Source organism: Cupressus sempervirens, chromosome 4 (genome assembly GCF_028749045.1).
Source record: "Cupressus sempervirens isolate cs-2001-9-10 chromosome 4, ASM2874904v1, whole genome shotgun sequence".
Lineage (NCBI taxonomy): Eukaryota > Viridiplantae > Streptophyta > Pinopsida > Cupressales > Cupressaceae > Cupressus > Cupressus sempervirens.
This window is the reverse complement of record NC_143121.1, coordinates 419955893-419980845: the sequence shown is the minus strand read 5'-3', so window position 1 is coordinate 419980845 and position 24953 is coordinate 419955893. Positions and strand designations below refer to the sequence as shown.

General features: G+C 34.5%; 1 protein-coding gene across 3 annotated transcripts in view; it reads left to right on the top strand.

Annotated features, from left to right (window-relative positions):
- Positions 1-24953, top strand: part of ATXR2 (histone-lysine N-methyltransferase ATXR2) — a 250198-nt gene that overhangs the window by 63723 nt on the left and 161522 nt on the right. For all 3 annotated transcript variants that reach the window (XM_089825371.1, XM_089825370.1, XM_089825372.1), the window contains 3 exons: positions 4788-4873; positions 5081-5160; positions 5248-5457. In XM_089825371.1, the coding sequence (XP_089681497.1) occupies positions 4788-4873; positions 5081-5160; positions 5248-5457 (376 nt within the window). The remainder of the gene's footprint in view (positions 1-4787; positions 4874-5080; positions 5161-5247; positions 5458-24953) is intronic.

Sequence of the window (24953 nt, the reverse complement as noted above, 5' to 3'; positions counted from 1 at the left end):
CTTGGTTAGTTCACCATTGCGACCCTCGTGAGTTGATAGTGGGATTTGAGGGTCTCAGTTGTGGGGTTACAGGCTTTTCAGTAGCCTATAGTGTGTTTTCGCTCTGTTTGAGGGACTTGCTATTTATAGTAAGTCAAACTATTGGTTTTGATGAGCTTAGTTGAGTTAGAGGAGTTGAATGATGCTCTTAGTTTTTATTTCGGACTTCTAGTTTGGGCTCCAAGAATCTTGGAGGGAGTGTTTATTTATAGTAAGTCACCCCGTCAAGTTCATTCATCGTCTTTTTTCATCAAGATCACTCTGGTGTTGTCAAATTTTGATTCTGATGCTTCTTTAGTTATTTTCATAAGACGGGTGAGTTATTATTATTATTATTTATTTAAATATGCTGAGGTTGCTATTTTTTGTTGGTGTTGTATGTTGGTCACCTCACTATCTTAGCTCTTTGGAACCGGGTCAAAAAGTTTGAAATCGTGGACACAAAAAACAGTGGCCTTGTGTCTCAGAATATTATGATATGGTGGGAAAGGTCATTTTTGGAAGCCAAAAGCAATTAATAAATTTTATAAAAATGGCACTTCATTATATTTTAATGTTGTGATGAGTAAGCTTCTTAAGTGGAATTCATATAGGAAACTTGTGCCATTTGAAGATTATAAATACGAGCCCAGTTGATGAGTAAAGCATCTGATTATTTGATTATCTTATTTTCTTCAGTTGTCTTGGTGACACTTCAAAGGCTCTTATTTTGTACCCTTGTTGAAGTATAAGGGTTTGAAGCTGAGAGGTATTTTCGAATCATTGCTGAAGTATAGTGATTTAATTCTGAATTTGGTTAAATCTCCTTACTGTATTTTTCTGTGGCTGGGAGAGAATATTGTAGCTGAAAAATATTGAATTATCATTAATTCTATTTACTACTGCTGAAAGGATCAATTTTTGGCTGAGGGTTTGTATTTGAATTGAATTAATAAATTCAATCTGGCTGTAGCTCTCCATTTATGTATTACTGTTGCTTTGGAGACACACGTAGCAGGAGGAATCTTTCATCTTGGGCGGATATCAATCTGTGGTATCATTTATCTACAGGTAGCCCACGACATCATTGGGCATTACTATCTGCACTCACAGAGATTTGCGATCTATATCAGACATTACAAAACGAGTCTTCTGGTGAAGAGGGAGCGTGCAACATAGGGTCTGCTACAACCATTTTATGAAAGATATTTTCCAGGGGTTCATTTTTGTAATAATTTATATCATTGCAGCATTACTGTGATCAAATAAGAACTCAGTGTTATTAGTTAAAGAAGGCTTACAGTTCAGAATTTTATATGATAAATTCAAAGGGCAGAATTACATATCAGTGATGGGTATTTATCAATGTAAATTTTTGAAGTCTGATTCATCTGATAATTGTGAGTAAAACATCACTAGTCTTGTGTTAAATTTTTTTAAACATTATATGTACAGTGGTAATAGAATTGCTTGCCAAGTGTTAGACGTAATGTCAAACCACTGATTAGTGTGGAAATTGGTGATTGTTTGAGCCATAAGCGATGTCGGGTTATTACATGATAACTGCTCCAATTAGCTTATTAAAGAGGGTGACACATGAGAAATTTAAACCTTGTTCTTCACCAACTCATGACAAGACGTGCTTTACACTCAAATCAAGAGTATATCCCTTTACAAGATTACACCAGTATTGCTTCATTAAATGCAAGGTAATATTATGGCAATTGTGCTTCGAGAAACCCGCCATTGGGCAGGTGTTGACTTCCCGAAGTTTCAAAGTTTTAGTCAGCAGCTATCACCTTAGGAAAAAGGGCAACTGGTGACAGTGTCGTTTGGATCGTAGGAACATGGGAGTGTTGAAAGCATGGTCGTGGCTTGCAAGCTTTATAAAATTGGTGATGACACGATGTTGTGGGTTGTGACTTCGGCCAAGACAACAATGGGGTGACTCTTAGGAATGGGGAGATGTGCAAGGTGGAAAGTTTTGAAATGAGGGTGCATAAACTGCAACTAACATCTTTCAAGAGTACAAGTTCTCCACCACTAGGACAGCTCGGGGGTACAATAGGTATGGATACCACTATACTACAATGACAATGGGATGCATATTGATATGAACAGGTAGACTACATTGACCTGGTCATGCTATAGGTCTGTTACAACAAGATGGCACCTTGGTCCAACCTCCAATATTCACTAAATCTTCCAAAACGGATCCTAATCAACCTAGAACGAACCTTTCATTGATTTATTGCCACAAAATGACATAAAGGTGCAAGTTCCATGCTTGTAATGAACTTTTCAGACTTTCCCAACACCTTGCAAACAGTCTGCTATATGATTTTGAGCAAGTAGCATGAGTAGCATCATTCTTAATTTCACGATTCTTAGACCAATGTTGCCCAAAACTACTGGAATCTTCATTTTTTACCAGTACTAATCTAAGGTTTTCATATAGCAAGAGTTAGCTACTAAATGGTAATAAGCTTCTCAAGGTGAATTTGGAAGGAGGGGCCCACAATAAAATTAAATAGAAAAGATTTTATAAAAGAAAAATGTGTTTTTTCAATTGCTGACATTGCCTATCCTGTCGGGGATACTTGTTCGTTATTGCCACTGTCAAGGGACATCTAAGGCATCCTTGGTAAGTATGGGCCTCCCCTAAAATTTTGAAGCCGTTCCCAAGTTTCAGTGTAATGCCTCTCTTTTCTATTCCAGAGACACTAGTTGTATTCTTCACAATTCAATGAATATAGAAACAATTTCTGCTATTAAAAGTAATATTTGGATAATACATAATTCCAAATGCATATGCAATATGGTTCAGATACAAAATAATTATGATTGCATAACAATCAAGCTAATATTTATGCTGTTGCCAATATACAGGAAATTGCATGCAATGACTGAGGGAAATGTCAGTACCTTGTATCGCTTGTAGTGTCTGAAATACAATTAATGATTTGCAAAATATGCAGGCCGTCTCTGAGATGACTTTATTTGTATATTTTGAATATTGCTGGAAGCTGTGTCTGATATGAATAATAATATGCTCAAGTGATAATGTTGTCTCTGACTATAGACTTTATATGCTTGCACTGAGTGAATGCCAAAGGCAATATGCTCTATTACAGAGCGATCCTTACAGGATATGAGATATAATTTCTCCAAATCATGCTTTGATTGAATGATACGATCATCATAATATATGTGCGATATGCGAGGTAGGTGTATGCATGAAAAGACACCTCCCTAATCTGAATGATTACAATAATAATAAAGTAATCATTTTTATGCTAATTGGCCATTAACCAATTATAATGTAATGCCATAATATGTTTAGTTATGTTCTGTAAAGATAATCACAGGTATAATGCGATTTATGAAGAATGCCACTGTGCTGCAATAATACTATGATGCGATTATATGCAATGTTATAAGGTGGCATGATTATATGAAAGCTCATGTGTTATTGGTCGAATATAACACAATATGAATGCAGATACAATCATCAGTTTGTATCCATGTATGTATGATGGTATGATACCACTACTGTATACATAGTCATGACAGTGAAATGACTATGGTACATATGTATATGGCAGAATGCAGATATGGTATGATCTATCATGGATACATGTATGCAGGGTGATGTATCTATGGATGTAGCTTGATTGCTATCTTAAATGAAATGTATATTCTGAAGGTGATCACAAGATAATTGGTGGTTTTAACCAATCGTCAAGTCATCAGTTCCTCATATAGCCAATATGCTGTGATAGGTTTACAAGTGATCTTTTAGGTCACTTATAATTTATAAATGACATCATAGTCATGTTGTCTACATGGTGGATGAATGTCGTAGTGATTGTCAAGCTCCATCAATCATCACACTTCGTTACAAAAATGCAGATTCTGTACAGGGGACAAGGTACGTCTACTCTTTGTCAAACTTATTTAAAATTCATAACCCTTTTCAGAATGTTGGGATATCACATTCCGAAATGTTTCCAGTGATTTTTGGCAAATTGGGTAGGAGGAAGGGATGCCCTGGACAACCCATAGTCCCCGGATCATTTCCAGTACCCAGACGGAGGTTTTAGAGCTGGGGTTGGATCCCTGGGTAACATAGCTTCAAACCCTTGTTCTTATTTTCAATAGCTTGGCTCAATTAATCAACTATCTCTAGAGTGTTGTATAATAAGTATGTGCTAAGGCAATTGTTGTATTTATTTTTGCCATATATGTCTTGTATTTTCTTGTATTTTATACTTTTATTTTATTTTGTAGTTTTCTTTATTTCTTAAGTGCTTTGTGTCTGTAGAACTTATAAATACTTAGACCTTATCCAAACTCGATGTTGTTCACTCCCTCAGTAGATGGCAGGCCTTGATCATCAACAAGCTTTCTTACAATTCCAAGGTGGATGCTTCATAGTATTAGTGATGGCATCTCCTCCTGTTACTAAAATGCGTACCTTGGGTTTGATTCTTAAGAAAAGAAAACATTGCCTTTATGATTGATTTTAACAATATGGATCCATCCTCAGGGTTCAACAGTATCTTCTCAATATTAAATTGACCGTTTAATTTCCCCTTTTTCTAAGAAAAACAAGATAATTTTGTTCAGTGCGAATTCTATCTTGCATCCTGGTTTAGGTAAATTTAATTAATGGTTTTCCTCATTGGTAGCATATATGTGTATAAGAAATCACAGTATTTTGCAAGTATCATTATAGTGAAAACAACCATTGTGCATACATACTACAGGTGTATTTGCAGAGAGGGATTTTCGACAGGATGAGTTGGTGTTGCAAGACCGCATGTTGGTTGGGGCACAACATTTTGCTAACAAGGTATATATTATTTCTTGGAGGGTTCTTTCTGATTCCCAAGTATATTAAATCAACATACAGAAGGTCATGCAGTTTTTTCCATAACTTCCATTTTTTTGCCCTGTTCTTATGTGATTACAAAAAGAGCCATTATAATGACTTCATTACTCATTCTCTTGTATCAGATTTGTACTTTAAGCTTATTTAGCTTTCCATTTTTCTTTGCAGGGCAATTCTTTTGTTTGCAGCTTTTGTTTTTGTTATATTGGATCAATAGAAATTCAAATTGGACGACAATTATTCCTACGGTGAGACTTAATTTAACTGGGATTAAAGCTCTGTGAGTCTGAGATGAAAAAATATTTAAATTATTTCCCCATGGGACTTGTGGCCAGGTCTGTACATATGGAGAATGGAGATGGGTTGCATAATCATAATCATAGCCTTCAAATACCTGAAAACAAATCAAAGATGACATCACCCATTCCTAAAGAAGTAGTGGAAGATCTTCTTAATGGGAAGCTTTGCTTGCCATTTTCAGATCATTTCCCATTGCCTGCGATTACAAAATGCATTGGGGGGTGTTCTGACGAAAGTTATTGCAGGTTTGCTTCATGTCTTGATAGCATGTGATTTTAGTGGTATAGATTTTACCATGCCTGTGTTTATAATATATATATGCACGTGCTTGCTGCTGATTTTTCCATACCCTATATAAGTTCCCTTGCATTCCTGCTTCCTTCTCTTGGTCCTGATTGATCATTTTGATGATTAAAATTTGAAAGAGGTTTCCTTTCCTAGAAAATTATTTATATCACTTCGTTCTTAATACTTGTAACTGTTTTACTATCTTGAATAATTATCATTGATCTTCTATGGTTTGTTCTAAATTTGAAAAACCAGGCTTTTCTTCCCATGTACTTGTTTTGCACCTGAACTTCAGTGTCCTTAACTGGGGCTTTACTTGATTTACCCTAAAATTCCCGATTAGGGTTAGGGATACACTTGGAACTGGCAATTTACTATATCTCTGTAATGCTCCATGCTTGGAAGCTGACAATTTTTACTGATTAGCACACATCGGTATGCATTTAATTGAATTGAATTAAGATTCAAGAAACAATGAATGATTCACAATACATTTGACAGTTGACATTCTTAAGCCTCAAATCCTTATCTCCTAAATGTCAACCCTAAGAATATTGGGGAATTAGTTGTCCTTAGGGCACTTGGTAACCATTCTACAAGCAGGTTCCCTCAAAGTTTCCAAATTACATGTATATACCCATCCCGGGACTTTTTCCTCAAGGCATTGGAAATACATGTCCTTACCAATTTTGGGACTGTCCTGTCTTGTGAGGAATTACTCTGCCTCTCCCTGACAAAACCAACCTACTCTCTTAACAGGCTTTGTGATTAAGGAATAGGCTATATATATTTGTGTGTGTATGTATGTATGTATATGTATATGTAATATGTATATATGTTTATATATATATATGTATGTGTGTGTGTGTAAATATATAATATGTGTATATAATACATGACTGAAATTATTCTTATTTTATAATTATTAACGGATATATATATATATATATATATATATATATATATATATATATATATATTAACAGTATTATAGTATAATTCATCTCCTTTGATGAATACCATTTATAAATCAACATTCTCATCATTCCTTTCAGATCTTTTTTCCATGTGATTAGTATCAAATATATTTAAAATTTTCCGATTCGATGATTATTCCATGATCATCCCAATCGATAATATTTTTGGGAATGAGTATTGACCCACTTAAGTATCAAGAATTTGGATGAGAAGTGTCCCTTTGTTGCAGCCCAATTCGTAATTCTTCATTGTGCCCTTTGATAATGATTAGTCAATCCTTCTTAATCACACTTTTCCTTTAATATTTTGTGTTTATCCTAAATAATGCCTTTGCTCTCAAACACTACTAATAATGATATGATAGACTCTGTTGAAGCGCTGCCTACAAACTCACTGCCTTACTGATAGTTTTCACTCACTCATTTGAATTGCTCCTCCTCTTCATCTGAACATACACAATTCTTGTAGGAGATTGAACCACAATGAACTTGCTTGAGAAACAATATTAAATTGATTCCATGCAGAATATTGTTTTTGAAGTGGCAATATGCTGTTTAATACCGTTTATCCCTAGCATGGGTTGCCATTTGTCTTACTTTCATTTTATTGAATGTAGAAACTTCCATCCCACTAACAAGTTGCTTCACCCATTATACTATTCAATTATTCAATATTATTGAATACCTATCAAGATTGTAGTATCTACAAGCTTATCCATGCTGTAAGCATTTACAATAAGTCATGACCATATTGTTTTTGTAATGTTCCCAAACCGATATAGGAACAAACAGATCAAATTCACAAAATCTTTATTGTCAAACTCAACAATTTTAGAAGTAAACTTGGAAAGAATCACAAAATTCCTATATGATTGAATTCATATGATGGGGGCATCATGAATCAATCTTCCACGTTCCTTGTACTGCCAGCCTTTGTTTGTTGCCAATGAGTAGTATGTCAGTATATGAATGTGAATGCTGTTAATGAAACTCCTTCACAATGTAAGTTTTGTTTCAGATGCTTGCACTACTATATATGTCACACACCATTTGAAATATTCGATTAAGGAAGTAACTTCCTAAAGTCGTCTTTCCTTAGGAAATTTTGTATTTCAATATTGTATAGCAATATTAGAGATACTTAAGGCTTGTGCATATCTTGGCTAGTCAATCGATGCTTAGGCTAGGTATTGCCAAAGATGTGATTTCAAACAGTATTGGCTGTCAAACCAAGTCTCTTTGACGTTGACAATGTGATCTCAAACAGTATTGGCTGTCAAACCAAGTCTCTTTGACGTTGACAATGTGATCAATTGCATACATGACACCGAACACCAACCTCAAACTTTGACGGTGATACATGAGGAGTGTAGCACTTGCATGATTGGTCACCACAAACCAACACATGTCAGGGAAAGAGATATCTTGTAATTAATAGTAAGGGATCAGCTTCGCCAATAAATACCAGACTTCTGCAAATATACAAATTAATAGAAGTAATGCCTGTGTAAAATATAATAACAAGGATGATGTAGTGTTCTATTCACAATTAGGGAAGTGAATAAACAATTAATCTCATTAGCTTACCAAAATAAGAAATGGCATAGAGAGATTGATATCGGATGATCTATGGGCATAACATTTCCTTTAAAGCTTCTCTGATTGACAACGTTTAGGAAATGCTTCTTTGGAGCATTTGGAAATTTGTAATTTATAGTATTTCTATGTAATCTTAGTGTTACTTTATAGTAATTCTACGTAATCTTAGTGTTGGGATGTACCAATTCTTGGGATCCAGGTGTCCCTTGGCTGTCCCCTTCCATCTTGTGACTTTTTATTTTATCATCTTGGAAACATTTCTGTATATTTTGCACACAGGGGATAGGCCTAGGGACCTTTCCTAGTTGTACCCATCCCCAAAAATTTCTAGGATTTGGAATGCTAGTACTTTCCCAAGGGATATGCCCCTTATGGAACATAGTCGAAATTGCATCATCTCATTCATTGCTTTGACCAACTTAATCTTTCATGATGGGCATAAGATTCAAGTGAATGAAACTTTTAACTCTGGATGTCACATGCTTTTGCACGTGATGCCAACTATAATCACTATTTAATAATTTATTAGAGTTATGAGACTTGCCTGGATTTGGACATGCCGTGTCTTTCCCAAACTCGCCATGTCTAGAGACTCACAAGGCTTGCTTAGGCTACTCGAGTCTCAATGCTTGGACTCTGGCACAATAGTATCATGGAAAATGTCAAAATAAACAAAAAACTAATTGTTTGAGTTGTTTTTTCTTACTTATATTTGATCCTGTACCCTAAAAATAACATAATGTCACATTCAAGGCAGAGGATAAGGAGAAAAGAGAGTTGTGAGAAAAATTTAGAATGCACTGTAGGGAAGTAAAGAGGTACAATGAAAATCTATTCTTGAATTGCATTTGGGCAGGTTGGTAAATATTTTTGGTGCATCAAAAGGTGTCTACCAATGATTGAAAGCTCTCTATTGATTCAAAGCTTGATTTAAGAGGTAAGTTTGCATTTTGATGGGATTTTTTGTTTTTTTGTTAATTTCAAATTGCATTTTCTTTAAATTTCATTTCTTACTTTCTATTTCGTTTTATTAGATCAAAGAAATTAAATGCACATTTCTTGAACAATCCCTAGGTGGTTTTCATAAAAACATTTATTTTATAGTTGCAAACCCTATAGTTTTTGTATTAGTTTAATAATTATAAATCACAAATATTAATTTTTTAATATATATGTTATTGCAGCAGATCTCGTATTTTCAAATTGTCTTTATCACATTGTCAAGAAATATGCTAAAATTTTCCCTAGGCAAAAGAAAGAAGTAAAATGGTTTTACTGCATAACAATTTATTATGGAGGAGACATTGATAGTTTGAAATATCATCTTGCACATATACGAGTCCATGATGGTATGCAATGCTCACAATTTATTGCATAACAATTTATTATGAAGGAACCATTGATAATTTGAAATATCGTCTTGCACATATATGAGTCCATGATGGTATGCAATACTCACAAGTGCTTCCTAAAGTTATTTGTGAGGTGTTAGTTCAACTAGAAACATTTGAGCTCCAAAAAGATGTGAAAAAGTGGGAAAGGGAGGAGATGGCAGACATTGGTGGTAGTGGAGAGTCTTTTTCCATGCCTCCATTTTGTCCTTCTTGCCCTAGGCCCAGTAGTTTTGATGTTGGTGATGGTGTTGGTGCTAGTGCCAATGGTAGTGCAAGACCATCGATTAAGAGAACAGGTTGGAAAAATAACATACACGATGCAATTAGAGGTGCTATTGGAGACTTTTGGTACTATTGTACCATTCCATTCTTGCAGCCATGTAATTCTTTTTTGTTTGATTGTTTTCAAATTTATATTCTGATTCTTGCTTTTAAATTTTAAACTCTTTATATTACAATACTTATTTTATTCAGTTTATTTGTGACGCTTAGGTCTCCTTATTAAAAAGATATGGTTGATGCCATTATTGTTTGTGTGGTAAGGTTCAAAGCTACTAGTGAATATGACATAAAGGGTTGAATTTTGACACAAATGGTGGTTGATGCAAAAGCCACAATAGAGGAGCAATGTCTACTTAGGGTTGCACCATTATGAGCAATGATTGGACTAATAGAAATATGACATTGCTGATTTTTTTTTATCAAGTGATTGTTCTTCCTACAATGCATTGATTTAGTGATTATTATTTTTAATTTACGCTTTAGTGAATCTTCGATTTTTTTACAGGTGGCATCGTCATCATGAAATGAATTAATGATTCAATAATTTTCGAAAAATTTGATATTCCTCTGTGAAGGTTTAGAGAAATTTATAGCTGAGGTGGATTGGGAGACTGGTGTAAGTGTTGATTAATAATGCAACAAGTTATGTTGCTGCAAGTAGACTATTGATGGACTCCATCCTTATTTTGGACTCCATCTATTGCCCATACACCGGAGGATCTTGATATGATTCCATGGGTGAAGAAATTTGTGGAGTTGGCCAAAACCACTTGTAAATTCATATACGGTCACATATGGCTTCTCAATCCAATGAGGCAATTCAAAGGACAAAGAATTGGCTTGCCTTGACATATCTTGATGTGCAACAAATTTCATCACATTGTACTTCTTGCTTCAATCAAAGGGAGCTCTGAGGCTCATGTTTGTTAGTGAGTGGACTTCCTCATCCTATGCTAAGATCAATATGAGGATTTATATGGAAAAATGGATGTTTGATGAGTTAGGTAATTGCTGTGGAGATTGTAAAGGTAAATGAAATCTAATCCTACATAAGGTTTTAACTTTTATTCATATTTTTCATTTTTTTTCTTATTTTTGTTCACACTTAAGTTATTGTTTCATAAGAATTAGAGTTCACTAAGCCTTTGCTGGTTCTCGTATGGGTTGTTAATGGGGAGAAGCCCACAAAGGGCTACATATATGAGGCCATTGATAGGGTCAAGGAGGCCATTAGATCCATCTATGTAGGATTTGAGGCCAAGTATCATTCCATTTGGGAGATTGTTGATAGTTGATGGAATCTCTAGCTTCACATGCCCCAAAATGCAATTGCTTATTACCTCAATTTAGCATTTCAATACTGCCTTGATTTCAAGGTAGATGAAATTTTGAGTGGGCTCTATGCAGGGCTAGAGCAAATGTCACTAGATTCTAATGTTACTACACCTATAGTCCATGAGATCAAGACCTTTAGGCTGGCATAAGGATATTTCTTTTCTTGTGACATGTGCAAAAATATTATTTGGTTGACATTGCAGCCAAGTAAAAATATATTAAGGGTACACATTATGTTTAAAAATCTATTAAATTTTTCCTATTTTCATATTATTATTAATTGTTTAAACTTAATGTTGGAAAATATGATTTATTTTTCTCCTTTTCTTATCTTAGACACATGGTGGGAAATGTTTGGTGGTAAGGTACAAAATCTTTAAAGAATTGCCAACCATGCAATGCTTCAAGTTGTGAATGGAATTGAAGTATGTTTGGGCACCTACACTCTAAGCAGCACAATAGGATGTCTATGCACAGGTTCAATTTTCTGGTTTATGTTCATTACGACCTTCATCTTCTCCATAGACAAATTTTAGTGTAGTCAAAATGAGACAATGTTGAATCAACCTTCTCTATTGGAACCCTCAACTGGTCCCTCCACCTCTCAGGCTCAACAAACTGTCGAACATAATCAACTACATGTGACGAAATAGCTAATTTGCTTCTAGGAGAGGGAAACAAATCAACATGACAGTTGACCCCCAAAACAGATGACCCGCAAAATAGATGATACTCGACATGTGTCTAGTGAAGAATACGGAGTGGTATCATGAATTGCTACACAACTCACAACCAAATCTACCTCTACATCTTAACCTGTCATTCATCGTCTGTCAATGTGCTAACCATTGGAGAACTTGCAACAAGAGGCTCTTTGCAACTCTCAATCAATATCCTCATCCCAGCTAAATCCATTGCACCTAAATCAGTGACAAATGTAGCCATATCCTCACTACAACTGGTGGGTATCAACTCATTGCCAACTACCACAGTAGGAGGCTGAACTGAAACTTCAATTAGTGAAGTTTGTACTCGGTTCAAGTCCATAGTAACCTCCTCTAACCGTAACTGCGATTCCTGAAGAGCCAGTTGGGTGCTCTCCAATGTCTCGGATGTCACCCCAAGCTCATGAGTTCAACTACCTTCTCTTCCTTTTGCAACAAGGCATCATAACAAGTGCAACACTACTCGAGAAGGTAGTCCCTCTGGGCTAATAGCTGCAAATAGTTGTGTTTCATTACCCTGATGGCCTCTCGAAGGGTGTGAAACTTTGTAAGGGAAAGAGTGCTATCATAACGCTCATTTGTCACAAAAGTACCCCATCCATGAGTAGCTAACATTTAACTCATAATGCTCTATGGCTGTAGCAATCTGACTATATTTCACCCTCAATGCTTGGCCACGAGTGTTACATCCCAATTTTTGACCTAATTTGAAATATAGCCATTGAGGTTCACATGAAGTCAGTTGGCAGTTTAATTTGTTATAATTTGGCAAAATGGTAAGATGACCCTTGTCTATTCCGGGTAGGGAGGGCCTTTCTTGTTAGAGATCGTGTGGGGATAAGATTTGGTCTGAGGTTGGGTGGTTAAGCCCCTAATAATGTTTCACCTCTCCATAAGTTATCGGACGTGCATCAGACAAAGATAAGTCATACATTCAATTGGTTGTCGGAAACAGGTATTATCACTTTTATGATTAATATGCAAGAAGGTAAGATTAATTGAGTTATTTCATCGTTACACCTAGATGCAAGAGATAGATTTATGGATTGATTTTAAGCATATTTTCTAATCTTGAGTTACTGTCACAGTTAAGTAATCGGAAGGAAAGGAATCTGAAGCCCTAATTGATTGATTGATAACTGGAGCCCTAATTGAACCCGTGGTATCGGAAGCCCTATTTGAATCAGTGGTATCGAAAGCCCTAAGTGATACAACGGTATCAGAAGCCCTAAAAGATTCAATGGAAATTGATGCCCTAATGATTACAGTGGTAAGTGATGCCCTAATTTTATATAGTGGTATTTAATGATAATCATCTTTTGATTTTTGAATTAACAATATTGGATGGAAGTCATTTTGTGATAATGTTATAGTGGTATTTGTGGACTAACCCGCATGGTTGCAGAAGCATCCTTAGTTTGATTTCGATCTTAGTTTCTATGGTATGTGGATTTCAATTTCTAAAGTAAATTCATTTGGATGGTGTTTTAAGTTTTTAGTTAAGAAATTTTGTTTAACTGGTATTAACCGTCAATCCCTTTCATATGAATGAAACTGATTTAATTGTTTCCCATGAAAATGAAGAGATAATTGTATCCTTTGAGTATGTTAGTTGTTAATTAAGACTAGGAAAAATGGGATGTTACAACGAGCTACCTTTGAACTCCCCGACTCTCATGTAAGCTCTTTGACCCACAAACTGCAGTGTGATAGAAATTTGTATCTGCATCGCTCACCTCATGACATATAACATCATGTGTACAATCATCCTCGCAGACTTCAACATCCGAGGCACTGCTCCTTGGTACCTTAACGAATGGTTCATTTGAATAAGTAGAATCTATTGCTATATTCATCTCCTTACATGCTTCCACTCATGTAATTGCAAGTCTGTGTGAGTTATGATCCCGGTACCTATTATCAACCAATAACATCTCTGAATCATTTACTAAAGTCTGATATGAGAAATTTAAGAGGTCTTCGACCTTTTATCTATAAAAAAAAAGGTCTGATATGACAAATCAGACTCATTGCGACATGATTCTCTTTGATTGATAACATCGGTAGTAATTAAATTAGGAGTATCAACATTCTCTACTTGTATGCTCTCTGATGTCTCATGCTGTTGTAAACATGACTTACCATTGTCATAGAAATCAGACGTAGAAGAACCCACATTTTCCATGCAATCCTGAAAACTAACACTCTCATCATGCCAATCACAACTCATAGTGATACCCACAACATCCTCCATGCTTGCCTTGTCACCAATACCCTCAATAGGCTCAAACATAGGAATTCAATCATAATCAAATATTATTATTATAATATAAATACCAACATATATAATCTATTTAAAATAAGATTTAAAATAATCTAATAAGAATAAGATTACAATGAATGAATAAGTAAATAAAATTAACTATAAGAGATAATATTATAGAAACAATGCTCTATTTCTAAATAGGATTTAACAATAAATGTCAATAAACATAAAATAAACAATATAATATAGAATAATATAAATTAACTAAATCTAAACAAAAGTCAAGAGATATGTAATAAATAGATGTGACTCCTTCAAATTAAGATATAAAAGGAAGGAGAGTTCATTTGAAAGAGAAATGAACAGGAGAAGATAGAAGTAAATGAAGGATTAATGGAAGAGGAAAAGAATGAGAAGAAAAAAGGAAGAGACTTTTTCATAAGGTTGAAATGATGTGACTCTTTGAAAGGGTTGTAATTATGAATGATTGTGTAAATGCTGTAATTATGAAGTGTTATGACTCTTTCACAAGGTTGTAATTATGATATGTGACGTTTTGGAAGGATTGCGATTATGAAGGGATGTGACTTTTTAGAAGGATATAGATAAGAAATAAAATATGGGAGGATTGAAAAACAATTATATTCAAAGGCAGCTGGATTACAGAACAATCAGGGTAGAGGAAATAGAGAACTAAATTAATATGTTTTGAGAAGGAATATAGAGAATTAAAATAATATACATTTTGAGAAGGAATATACAGTGCAGAATTAAAGGGAACCAAAGGTATGTTTCCATTAAATTTTTTATATTAGAAATATATATGAATCATGTGGTAGATAAATTATCGGTCAAGAATTGATAATCATGCTTGAGATGAAAACTTTATAGTTCTTGTAGAGACCAAGTAAGAACTTGGTAGAGGGCATTCATTAGAATGTTGTATTTTCTTAAAAGAACTCATAGAAATTAGAGGGCATTCTTTGTGAATGTCGAGATTCCAAATTAGAATCTAGAGAGAGAACCAAAGGTATGTTTCATTTAAATTTTTTATATTAGAAATATATATGAATCATGTGGTAGATAAATTATTAGTCAAGAATTGATAATCATTCTTGTGATGAGAACTTTATAGTTCTCATAGAGACCAAGCAAGAACTTGGTAGAGGGCATTTATTAGAATGTCATGTTTTCTTAAGAGAACTCATAGAAATTAGACGGCATTCTTTGTGAATGTCGAGATTCCAATTTAGAATCCAGAGAGAGATTCATAGAGAATCTCTTAGAGGCAATAAATTATATTGGTTAAACATATGCATATGTTAGAGATAAGAGGCTTGGTTAGAGGTGGGATCTCTACCAAGTAATCATTATTAAGGGGTTCACTCATTAATAGAGATCCTAGAGGCCTTAGAGGAGTTCTCTCGATATGATGGTTGCCTAATCAAGAGCTATTCTCATCAAGGGGTTAGGTAAATCTAAGTAGAGTTTCCTTCTAAGAATTAGGTTGGTGTAGTGTGGGGATTAGCATTGAGATGATTTAATGATTATATATCTTTTAGTTATTAATAATGGTCACATGTTAAAGAATGTTTATGTTATCTATCTCATCTACTAATACTTGTTACAGGTTCTTAGAATTAATTACCCAGTCTAGGAAAAGGGACATTGCACAGTCATCCACGAGGACTTGTTTCCATCCTTCAAATAGAGAATCACTTTGAGTCTTTGCTTGATCCCCTTGTCAAGAACAATGTCCAAGACAACATAAACATCCTTGGGACAATTTACCATTGTTATCATTCTATGTTGTTTCTCTAGCATGAGCCGGATCTTGACTAGTGGGACCACTGAGCCCCTCTTGTACATGTTAACAAGCACATGCACAATTCGTTGGTTAGATTCACTCGTTCAAGTGCGACTTTGGGAAGAAGTCACAGTTTTTCCAGATCAGCAAACTTGAAACCTGCAGCTCAAGAACAAATTTACAAATTCACAAGTGCATAGTAGATTGAATTCCATTTTTTTGCAAGGCTCATTATAATTTTATCTTCCTCACAAATTGACCAAGTAGCTTCTTTTTCATTTTTCACATAACTTAAATGCATTAAATTTTTTTATGTAGGTTGATATTCGCCATTGATAATTAATTCATTAAATGCCCTTCACATGAGATACCACTTAGCTTTTGTTTAAATTGTTAGATGATATTCTCTTTCTCATGTGCCATATTGACTTAGGAAAACATTAAATAATTGGCCACCTTTAATATCATAATCATTTAATGCACTTTTGAAGTCAATTGGCCCCACTCATTAAATAACTTTATAATATAACTTTTAATAGTTAATTATTAATAAATAAATCTTTATTAATAATTAATACCTTGAACTTGATCCAATAAATTATTTCACTTAATCAACTCATGCAGTTAGCTAATACCAAGTCTAGGTATACTGCCAAAAATAGTATCTTGGGCACAATTGACTTACTATAAGTAGCAAGTCCCTCAAATTAAGTCTACTAACAAATGAATCAATCACTGAGCATACCATGAGTCCGGGAGCCCCTTGCCAGATATAGAAACTCCTCAACAATTCTTGGTACAAATATTAAGTTTCTAAATAGCTTCTCTAGTCAACGATATTGAATCTCAATACCACCACCAAGCTTTTTAGGTGCCATGCTTGAGATAGAAACCATGACTTTACTAAAATAGACACTTACTATAAATAGTATGTGTGGCAATCTGACTCAAACCAAGGGCAATCCTAAACATCTTGACCACTGGACAAGAAAATAACCATTGGCTTAACCAACTAAGACCCCTTATTCATAAAATTTTCCCACGAGGGTTGCAATGATGGGCTAACAACTTATACTCTGACATTGTCTATAAAGGGGACATTACAGTATAGTTTTGAACACAACACACAGATAGACACATGTAAACACACATACACATGTGCATGCGCACACACATACACATGCACATACACATACACATACACATACACACACATACACATACACATCATTCTCAAACATGTTACCAAGGGAATTTTTTCCTACTATCGGAGATTCGATACCCATATCTGCTCTTGTACCCAAATTGGTACCATAACAAAATTGATATCAGGCTTTCAACAATTTAGTAAACACCAAACACTAAATTCTAATTACAAAGAAAGTGATGAAGAAAATCAACATTTCATTCAGTACAGAAGTTGCTTGAGATTTAAAAGGCAACCAAGCTTTCTTCAAATGCGTTCTCCAACATCCTCTTACAATGCAAATAAAAAATCACACTAATGGATAGCTTGTTGAACCCTATCTGCTATGATATCCCTACCGAAATAAGATCTATATAATAAAAAATACAAATGAATAAATAAATAAAATAACAATAATAATAAATGAACAAATAAATAAAGTAATAATAATAAAATAATATTTGTATTCATACTATAATAATATATGTTAAGAATGAAAAATTAATTATTATATAAAATGATAAAATATAATATAATGATTAGATTATTAATCATATTAATAATACTACTACTAATAATATTATTAATAAACTATAATACTAATATTAATAAATAGTACAAATAATTGAATGAAAAGCCACACCTTTTCTAATATCAATGTATATAAAGAATTTTTAAAACACTGAAAAGATATCTAGGTGAAAAATAATACATATAGAATTTGTTTGCAAAAAACTTAATAGTGAAACATTTGACAAATTATCTAAGGTCCCAACAGGGGACATTACAACTGGTATCAGAGCCACTATCATGTCATCATGTGAGAAAAGAAACTTGCAGAAAAATATACGAGTAAATTGCTGAATTTAATTAGAGAAAACAAATGGTTATCATCTATTAATACAATCGGATATGAAGAGATAACAATATATTATGTTCTAATAATGGAGGACCTATTGATAAAGGCTCTTTATGATGAATAAATATATCACTAAATACAATTTATATCACCAAAACATAACTCAAGAAGTACTGACAAAACATACCGCGAGCTAATAAAAAAATGGCTCGCTTTGTAAAAACTTGCAATTTTCACACAAATAAAGTGCCTCCTAATGCAAAGTTTGATAATCTTCGCACATACCACAAGTTGCTCAATCCAACAAAGGGAAAATCCCATTTTTTCAAAACAAAGTATGCATTGGAATTATCAAACCCCTTCGCTTCACTTTCAGACGAAGTAGATGTTTGATGTTCTGCTCCTTTAGCCATTAATCCATGCACGCTCCCTGATCCACCAATCACAATCAAGAGCATCTTTAATCTAGATCCACCTTACAAGCGCGAAAAGGAAGCCTTCATTCAACCTTATCTCCATAGAACGAAATACACCCTCATTAAACCTTCATACCAGATTCAACTTGCTAATGGCTACACTCACCACCAGCGTTTCCAACAGAATCTCCAATCCACTCATTCTGCTCCTCTCAAGCGTTTCAATACAATAGATAATGGATGGACTATGGTTACACGTCACAAAGACAACCTCAAACCCTCATTTTCAAGCCTCGGCCCTCCATTCCTCACAAGCTTCACCTTAATCCTTGAGCACCCCCCTTTATCGGCTAAATTCCACCTACCCTGTAAATCGGTCCCAATTCCAATCCCTGAGCCGCTAGCCTTGCATCCAAGTGCACCTCATTATGATTAATTAACCATCAAAAATTCTACATCCAACCGACTTTGGAATGATTGTCACAACCTTGGTTTGGTTGCATATTAGGGAGGAACACACATCTCAAATTTCGATATCTCCAAGTGGTTGGAATGCACTTTCAAAGGGGAGGTAAGTACAATAGCTCTTCAAGATGGCTTCATTTTTTTAGAATGCCTAGATCTCAAATGTAGAGATAAAATCCTCATAGGCCCTCCTCTATTTGTAAAAGGATTTGAAATCTCCTTCTTTAAATGGAAATCAAGTTTTAATTACACTAAACACTTTACATCTCTGCATATTGGTGGTTTGAATTCTATAATTTCCCAATTGAGCTCATGAATGTTGCAATATTAGAAGAGATTGGAGAAAAATTGGGTGGGTTTTAAGCCGTCACCGAAAATTTTCTACAATCCAATTCTATTAAGATTATGGTTAGAATCCAATTCTATTAAGATTATGGTTATTTACCCTAGCGCCAGAGACTTAAAACCTATCGAAATTTCATCTAAGAATGCCTCATACGTCTTGACCCCATCATTCTTCGAGGGTAATATCTCTTCCAAGATCATTTTCGCTGATCCAGGCTTAACCTATTGTCGATTAATAGTTTGTCCCTCCTTTTAACTTGGCTTTACCTTGACTTTAGATGTCGAAAATGTGAGGAACAAAAGGACCTTCACCAACAAATGGATCAGTGTATGTATTCTATCACTGCCCTCTGAATTGATTAGGTATAGCTCCCTATGATTTGCAATGATGTGCAACAAATATGTTTTTTATTAGATCAGAAGTCTTAACCCAATAAGCTCTTAACCTGAGAGCAGTAAAGGATAACCAAATTGTCTATAGGCACAAACAATTTAGGCAAAGTAGTTTTGGACAACCTATCACAGCCAATGGAATCATTGTAATAGATTATCATAAGATTCGTAACTCTTACTTTTAATCTAAATGTAGTGTTAATCATCTAAATGCAAAGAGAAATGGAAAAATAGATGTACATGAAGGCAAATGGAATTGCTTTGACTACTAGACTTAATGAAATGGAATTCAGCAAGTTACTAATAGATTCATAAATATCTGTCTTTCAAATCCCAACGAAACTTTCTAACATAATATGAAATGAACAAGAGAGGAAGCAAAATCATATATGAGGAAAGTAAATAGAATCACTTTCACTGCAAACATCAAAATGAAATGGAATCCACCTGATTATCACAGGTTTACATACAATTTTCCTTCAACTCTTTATGCAAGACTAATCTAAGAATGGGAAACAAAACATGACTGGTAAATAGAAAGTAAATGGAATTACAGACTCATTCACCATCAAGTTTGCCGACTTTTGTATTATCAAATGAGGTTACATTTATAGCTAGCTGTTATCCTTTCTAATTTTGGTAGAGAAACAATCATAATATAAAAGAGAATAAATGTGAAAATATCTAGTCATATGAACATGTGGCATCCCTTCTTTTGATGATTCTGAATCCATGATATTCTTGAAAACACACCATGACTGGTCATCTTTATGCAGTTGTAGAAAATTCTGTAGAAAATCATTTGTTCTTCATTTTTTGTCGTTTCACGCCAAATCCATATATTTCATATTCCAATAGTCATCAAAAGTTGTAATTCCCATTGTTGATCTCAAATCAATGCTCAAGATTAAAACGTTATAACTTTTCCTTTATAACGTTATAAGGTTTGCACATCTTTTGTGCTTTTGTAGCTTTCCCCAAACCTTTGTTTCACGATGTTCCAATTTGTGATGCATCCTGCAGGTAGGTCTTGAAACCAATCAGCAGCATTATCCACTAATGTATCTACAAATATTCTAACTGCCACATTCTCATGTTGAGGATTTACTACACCACAAGCCTTATGAAAAGCACTTAAGTGCTATTCTGTAGAAGTAGAGCGATCTCCATTGAATCTGGGAATGTTCTTCCTCAATGCTCTTGGCAGATCATTATTAGCCCCAAGGGCAAGAGGACCAATAGCATTTTCCCATGGTAGTGCCATAATTGCTGGTACAGTGATTTGATTTGTTTGAAAGGTAACAAAAACAGGAAGAGCAATACCAATCAACAACAAAGTATAAAAAATAGAAGGAATAGAATTTATGACAATAGGAGGAGCAGAGGATTGACTTCTCTGTGTTCTTCTTGAAGGATCAATTGCAGACAATAGAGTATCTTGAAGTTGTTTAGTTACAGATTCCCTTGCATGTGTTCTTCCTCTTCTGCAAAGGTCTTTTAGGATAGGAAAATTAGCCTTCTTGAGCTCTTCGTATATTGGGTGTAATGTTCCCCATCTTTTAGACCCTCTATGGAGTTCTTAGCTTTTCATTCTCCAAAGGCTAAGTGGAGAAATAAATTAAATTAAGGTCAACAAATAAATAAATCTAAAGGTGACTATATTTAATTAATTTAATTTTCTAGAAACACAACTAATTATTGTATTGGAAAAGGGAAAGCTTCTAGAGAGTGCATTTTCTAGAAGTACAACTAATTATTGTGTTGGAAAGGGGGAAGCTTCTAGAGAGTGTAATTAAATAATATTTTATTACCTTCTAGAAGGGTGAAGGAAAAAAATAAATAGATGCGAGAGCTTCATTGTTAAGCATCCGACTATCATCAATTGCATTTGATATGAACTTGGGAGAAGAAACTAAGGGTTTCTGATTTCAATTAGCCATTGGAGAGCATCAATTCTTCAGTGTTGCAACCATTTGAGGTGGTGAAATATCCGTTGAATTTGGCATTCAGTAGAGGTTCATTTTGAAGTTCTATTTATGCTTAATGTTAAAGAATAACTGTAGGGTTTGAAGAATATTGAAGGACTATCGAGTGCAGACCTAAAGATTAATCTTTGACAGCCATTAGTAATCGTTTTTTCTTTGTTGCTATAGTACAAGTGACCAGTGCCGTGCTACAGTATTTATGCTTGATTTTGATTGCAACTTTCATCTCCATCCATTAGGCATCACTATTATCAGGTTCCTCTAGCAACTATTAGTAGTTAGCATTGTAATCTTAGGCATATAATTTTGCTGTTGTAAATGATAACTTAGAATCAAATTTGGCATTGCTGTAGTCATTATTGTAAGCCCATTTGTCTTGGCAAATTCATAGCAACATTGTACATCGAAATGAATTCAATAAAGGAGATATATGTTGCATACCAGTTGTTTGACGAAATGTCTATCTAATAGCATATATGATCAGCATAATAGTTGTATGCCAATTGTTTTTCAAAATGTTAGTTGGCTGTAGGTATGCATTCCATGTCTAGTTTCCATGTATATGCATTGAAAATACCAAAAAGAATTGCAGTTGCATATTAGTTCATTGTAAGAGGTATTGTAATATCATTTGCGAACATTCTAAACTTCTTAGCATTATTCAAACTATATCAAACAATCTAAAACACAAAAAAGCAAAAAGGAGAAAGGCAACATACAAGTATTTGACAATATTTCTTGAACTAAAATTATTCAGTTTGGGCAAGGGATATTACATTGGTATCAGAGTTTGTTTGCAAAGTGTTTGACGAAATGTCAAACAACTGAATTAGAGAAGAATTTGATATTTGATGAAGTTATAACCCATTGGGTTATTACATTGGGTCAATTTTTCCTTTCTCCTTGGCACTCCTAGTTTATTTGGGATCCAGAGTGTATCAAATGTTCAGATAAATGGTGTTTTTCAAATTATCTTACCAGTCTTCAACTTTGAAATTTGACATTTAGTTCACTTCTTCAATAGGTTGAGGCTGTAAACTGGTATCAAGTCCTTATGGCAAACACCTGAATACCAGAAGTCCTTTCTTCCAACTCGGATATATATTTAGAGTGTAACTAATTATGAAGGGAAATTCTTCAGAGCTTTCATTTGAATTATCTCCAGTAGAGTCGCCAAAAACTATTGGTTAACAGTTTGTCCATCCTTTTAACTTGGCTTTATCTTGACTCTAGATGCCCAAAATTTGAGGAACAAAAGAATGTTCAGCAACAAATGGGTCAGTGTATGTATTCTATTACTGCCCTCTAAATTGATTAGGTACAATTCCCTATGATTTGCAATGATGTGCAATGAATATGTTTTTATGAGATTAGAAGTCTTAACCCAATAAGCTCTTAACCTAAGAGCAATAAAGGATAATCAAATTGTTTGTAGGAGGCAAAGTAGTTTTAGACAACCTATCACACCCAATGGAATCACTATAATAGATTATCATAAGATTCGTATTGTGAAAAGTGATGGCCCACTGGACATGTGCCTCATTGTCGCTTCCTCGCATTGTTTATTTCTCGAGCATTTCTAGAATGTGGGAAAGTGTCGTCCGTTGATCTTTCAAGATTTGTTGGCTTGGAATATGCATTGATCTTATGTTAACAAATGGGGCCCCAATTGATATGTAAGACTTTGACTTTTCAACTCACCAATGAAATGCATTATTTTGCTCATTTGATGTGTCAATTTGGTGAGGTGGATGATTAGACATGCTTTATTCATCGAATTGATTCCAACTTTGGTCTTTGCTACCGTTGACCACGTTCTTCATCATTTCTACATTTTGAGTGTTTGTTCTGTATTGAATCAAACTGGTCTTGCTTTTTGGTTTCTTCTCATGATCCATATATCAATCTTCACCTTCAGTCTTTAGTGTTCTCTTCTGCATTTTCTTTATACATGCAAGTGATTTCTTCATTCTATCTGCATCAATGCTTTAATGGAACATTTGATCTTAGAATTACGGTTTCTTAGAGAGTTGTAGAAATACTTTCATGAGGGACAACCTCTCAACATAAATCTTTGTTTTTCACATGATTGGGAACAAGGAACATATGATCACTAGAATATCCAGACCTTCTTCTTATCAAGATAAAGCATGAACAAACCCTCCCAAAACCCTGTCACCTAGCTTTGGATTGATGCATTGCTCATATGATTCTCGCATCAGGTTAACTCCAAGGAATAATGAGAAGAAAGAACATCCTATAGGCAATCTAGACTCAGATTCAAGACTTTGACACTTGACTTGATTCAAAACCTTAAGGCAAAAGATATGAATTGAAACTTGGGCAACAGTTGGCTCTGTCTGGTGATTTAAGCGTGATAATGCTTGAAAGAATCCAAGAAATCTCTGGTTCCGCACAAGGGTGATAACTTAGAAACAAAAAGAACAGGCTAAACTAAGAAAGTAGCAAGGAACTACCTTAGGAAAACAAGCAACTAAACTAAGCAAAATGCATGAAAAGGAAAATCTACCTAACTATTTACTACACAGGGGTTACCTGTTTTTCAATTTTTCAATTTTTAATTTGATACAACTTTAGATCCTACCCATTATAAGAACATGGTAGGGTTTCTCTAGTTGGATATGCCAATTTGAAAGAATTATTTTGATTTTCTTGTGTGATCTAAAAATGTCCTTTCCACAAAGACTGAAACTTGAAATGCATGCCTCTTGGCTCATGTCTCTTATCCCATAACAACACCAAGTCACCTTCCATAAATTTTCTAGGCCTTGCCCTTTTATCAAACAATTTCTTTATTCTTCCTTGATGTTTAGTAATTTTTTCAACCATCTCTTCTCTCTCTTCTTGCAGTTTAGTAAGATACAAGATCCTCTTCTCTAACCCATCTTGGAAGACATGATCTTCAATTGCCGCCGTTAGGAGTCCGGTCCATCAACATGATAGGGTCAATCGTAATACGACGACCATAGACCGCGAACCCCAATCCTGGAGTCTTCGGCCTCTAAGCAATATATCTGAATAATCTACTTTAGGGCGCCCGCGGGCGGCGAGAAGGAGGACGGTAGCTGCTTGCAGTTTTCAATTTACAAGTAGATAGTTCTAATGGCAGTGGCCAATTAGCTTCTACTCCATACACCAATACAAAAGGTGAGATCCCAATAGCCCTTTTAGGTGTGGTTCTATCAGCCCATAAAGCATCATGAATTTTCTTATGCCAACCTTTCTGATTATCTAAGAACAATTTCTTCAAAATATTAATTAGATTTTTATTACTAGACTCAGCTTGCCCATTTCCTTGAGCGAAATAATTAGATGAATGTCCAACTTGAATACTGTTATCATAGCAAAACTCAATGATCTTTGAAGAGAAAAAATAAGATGCATTATCCATTACTAAC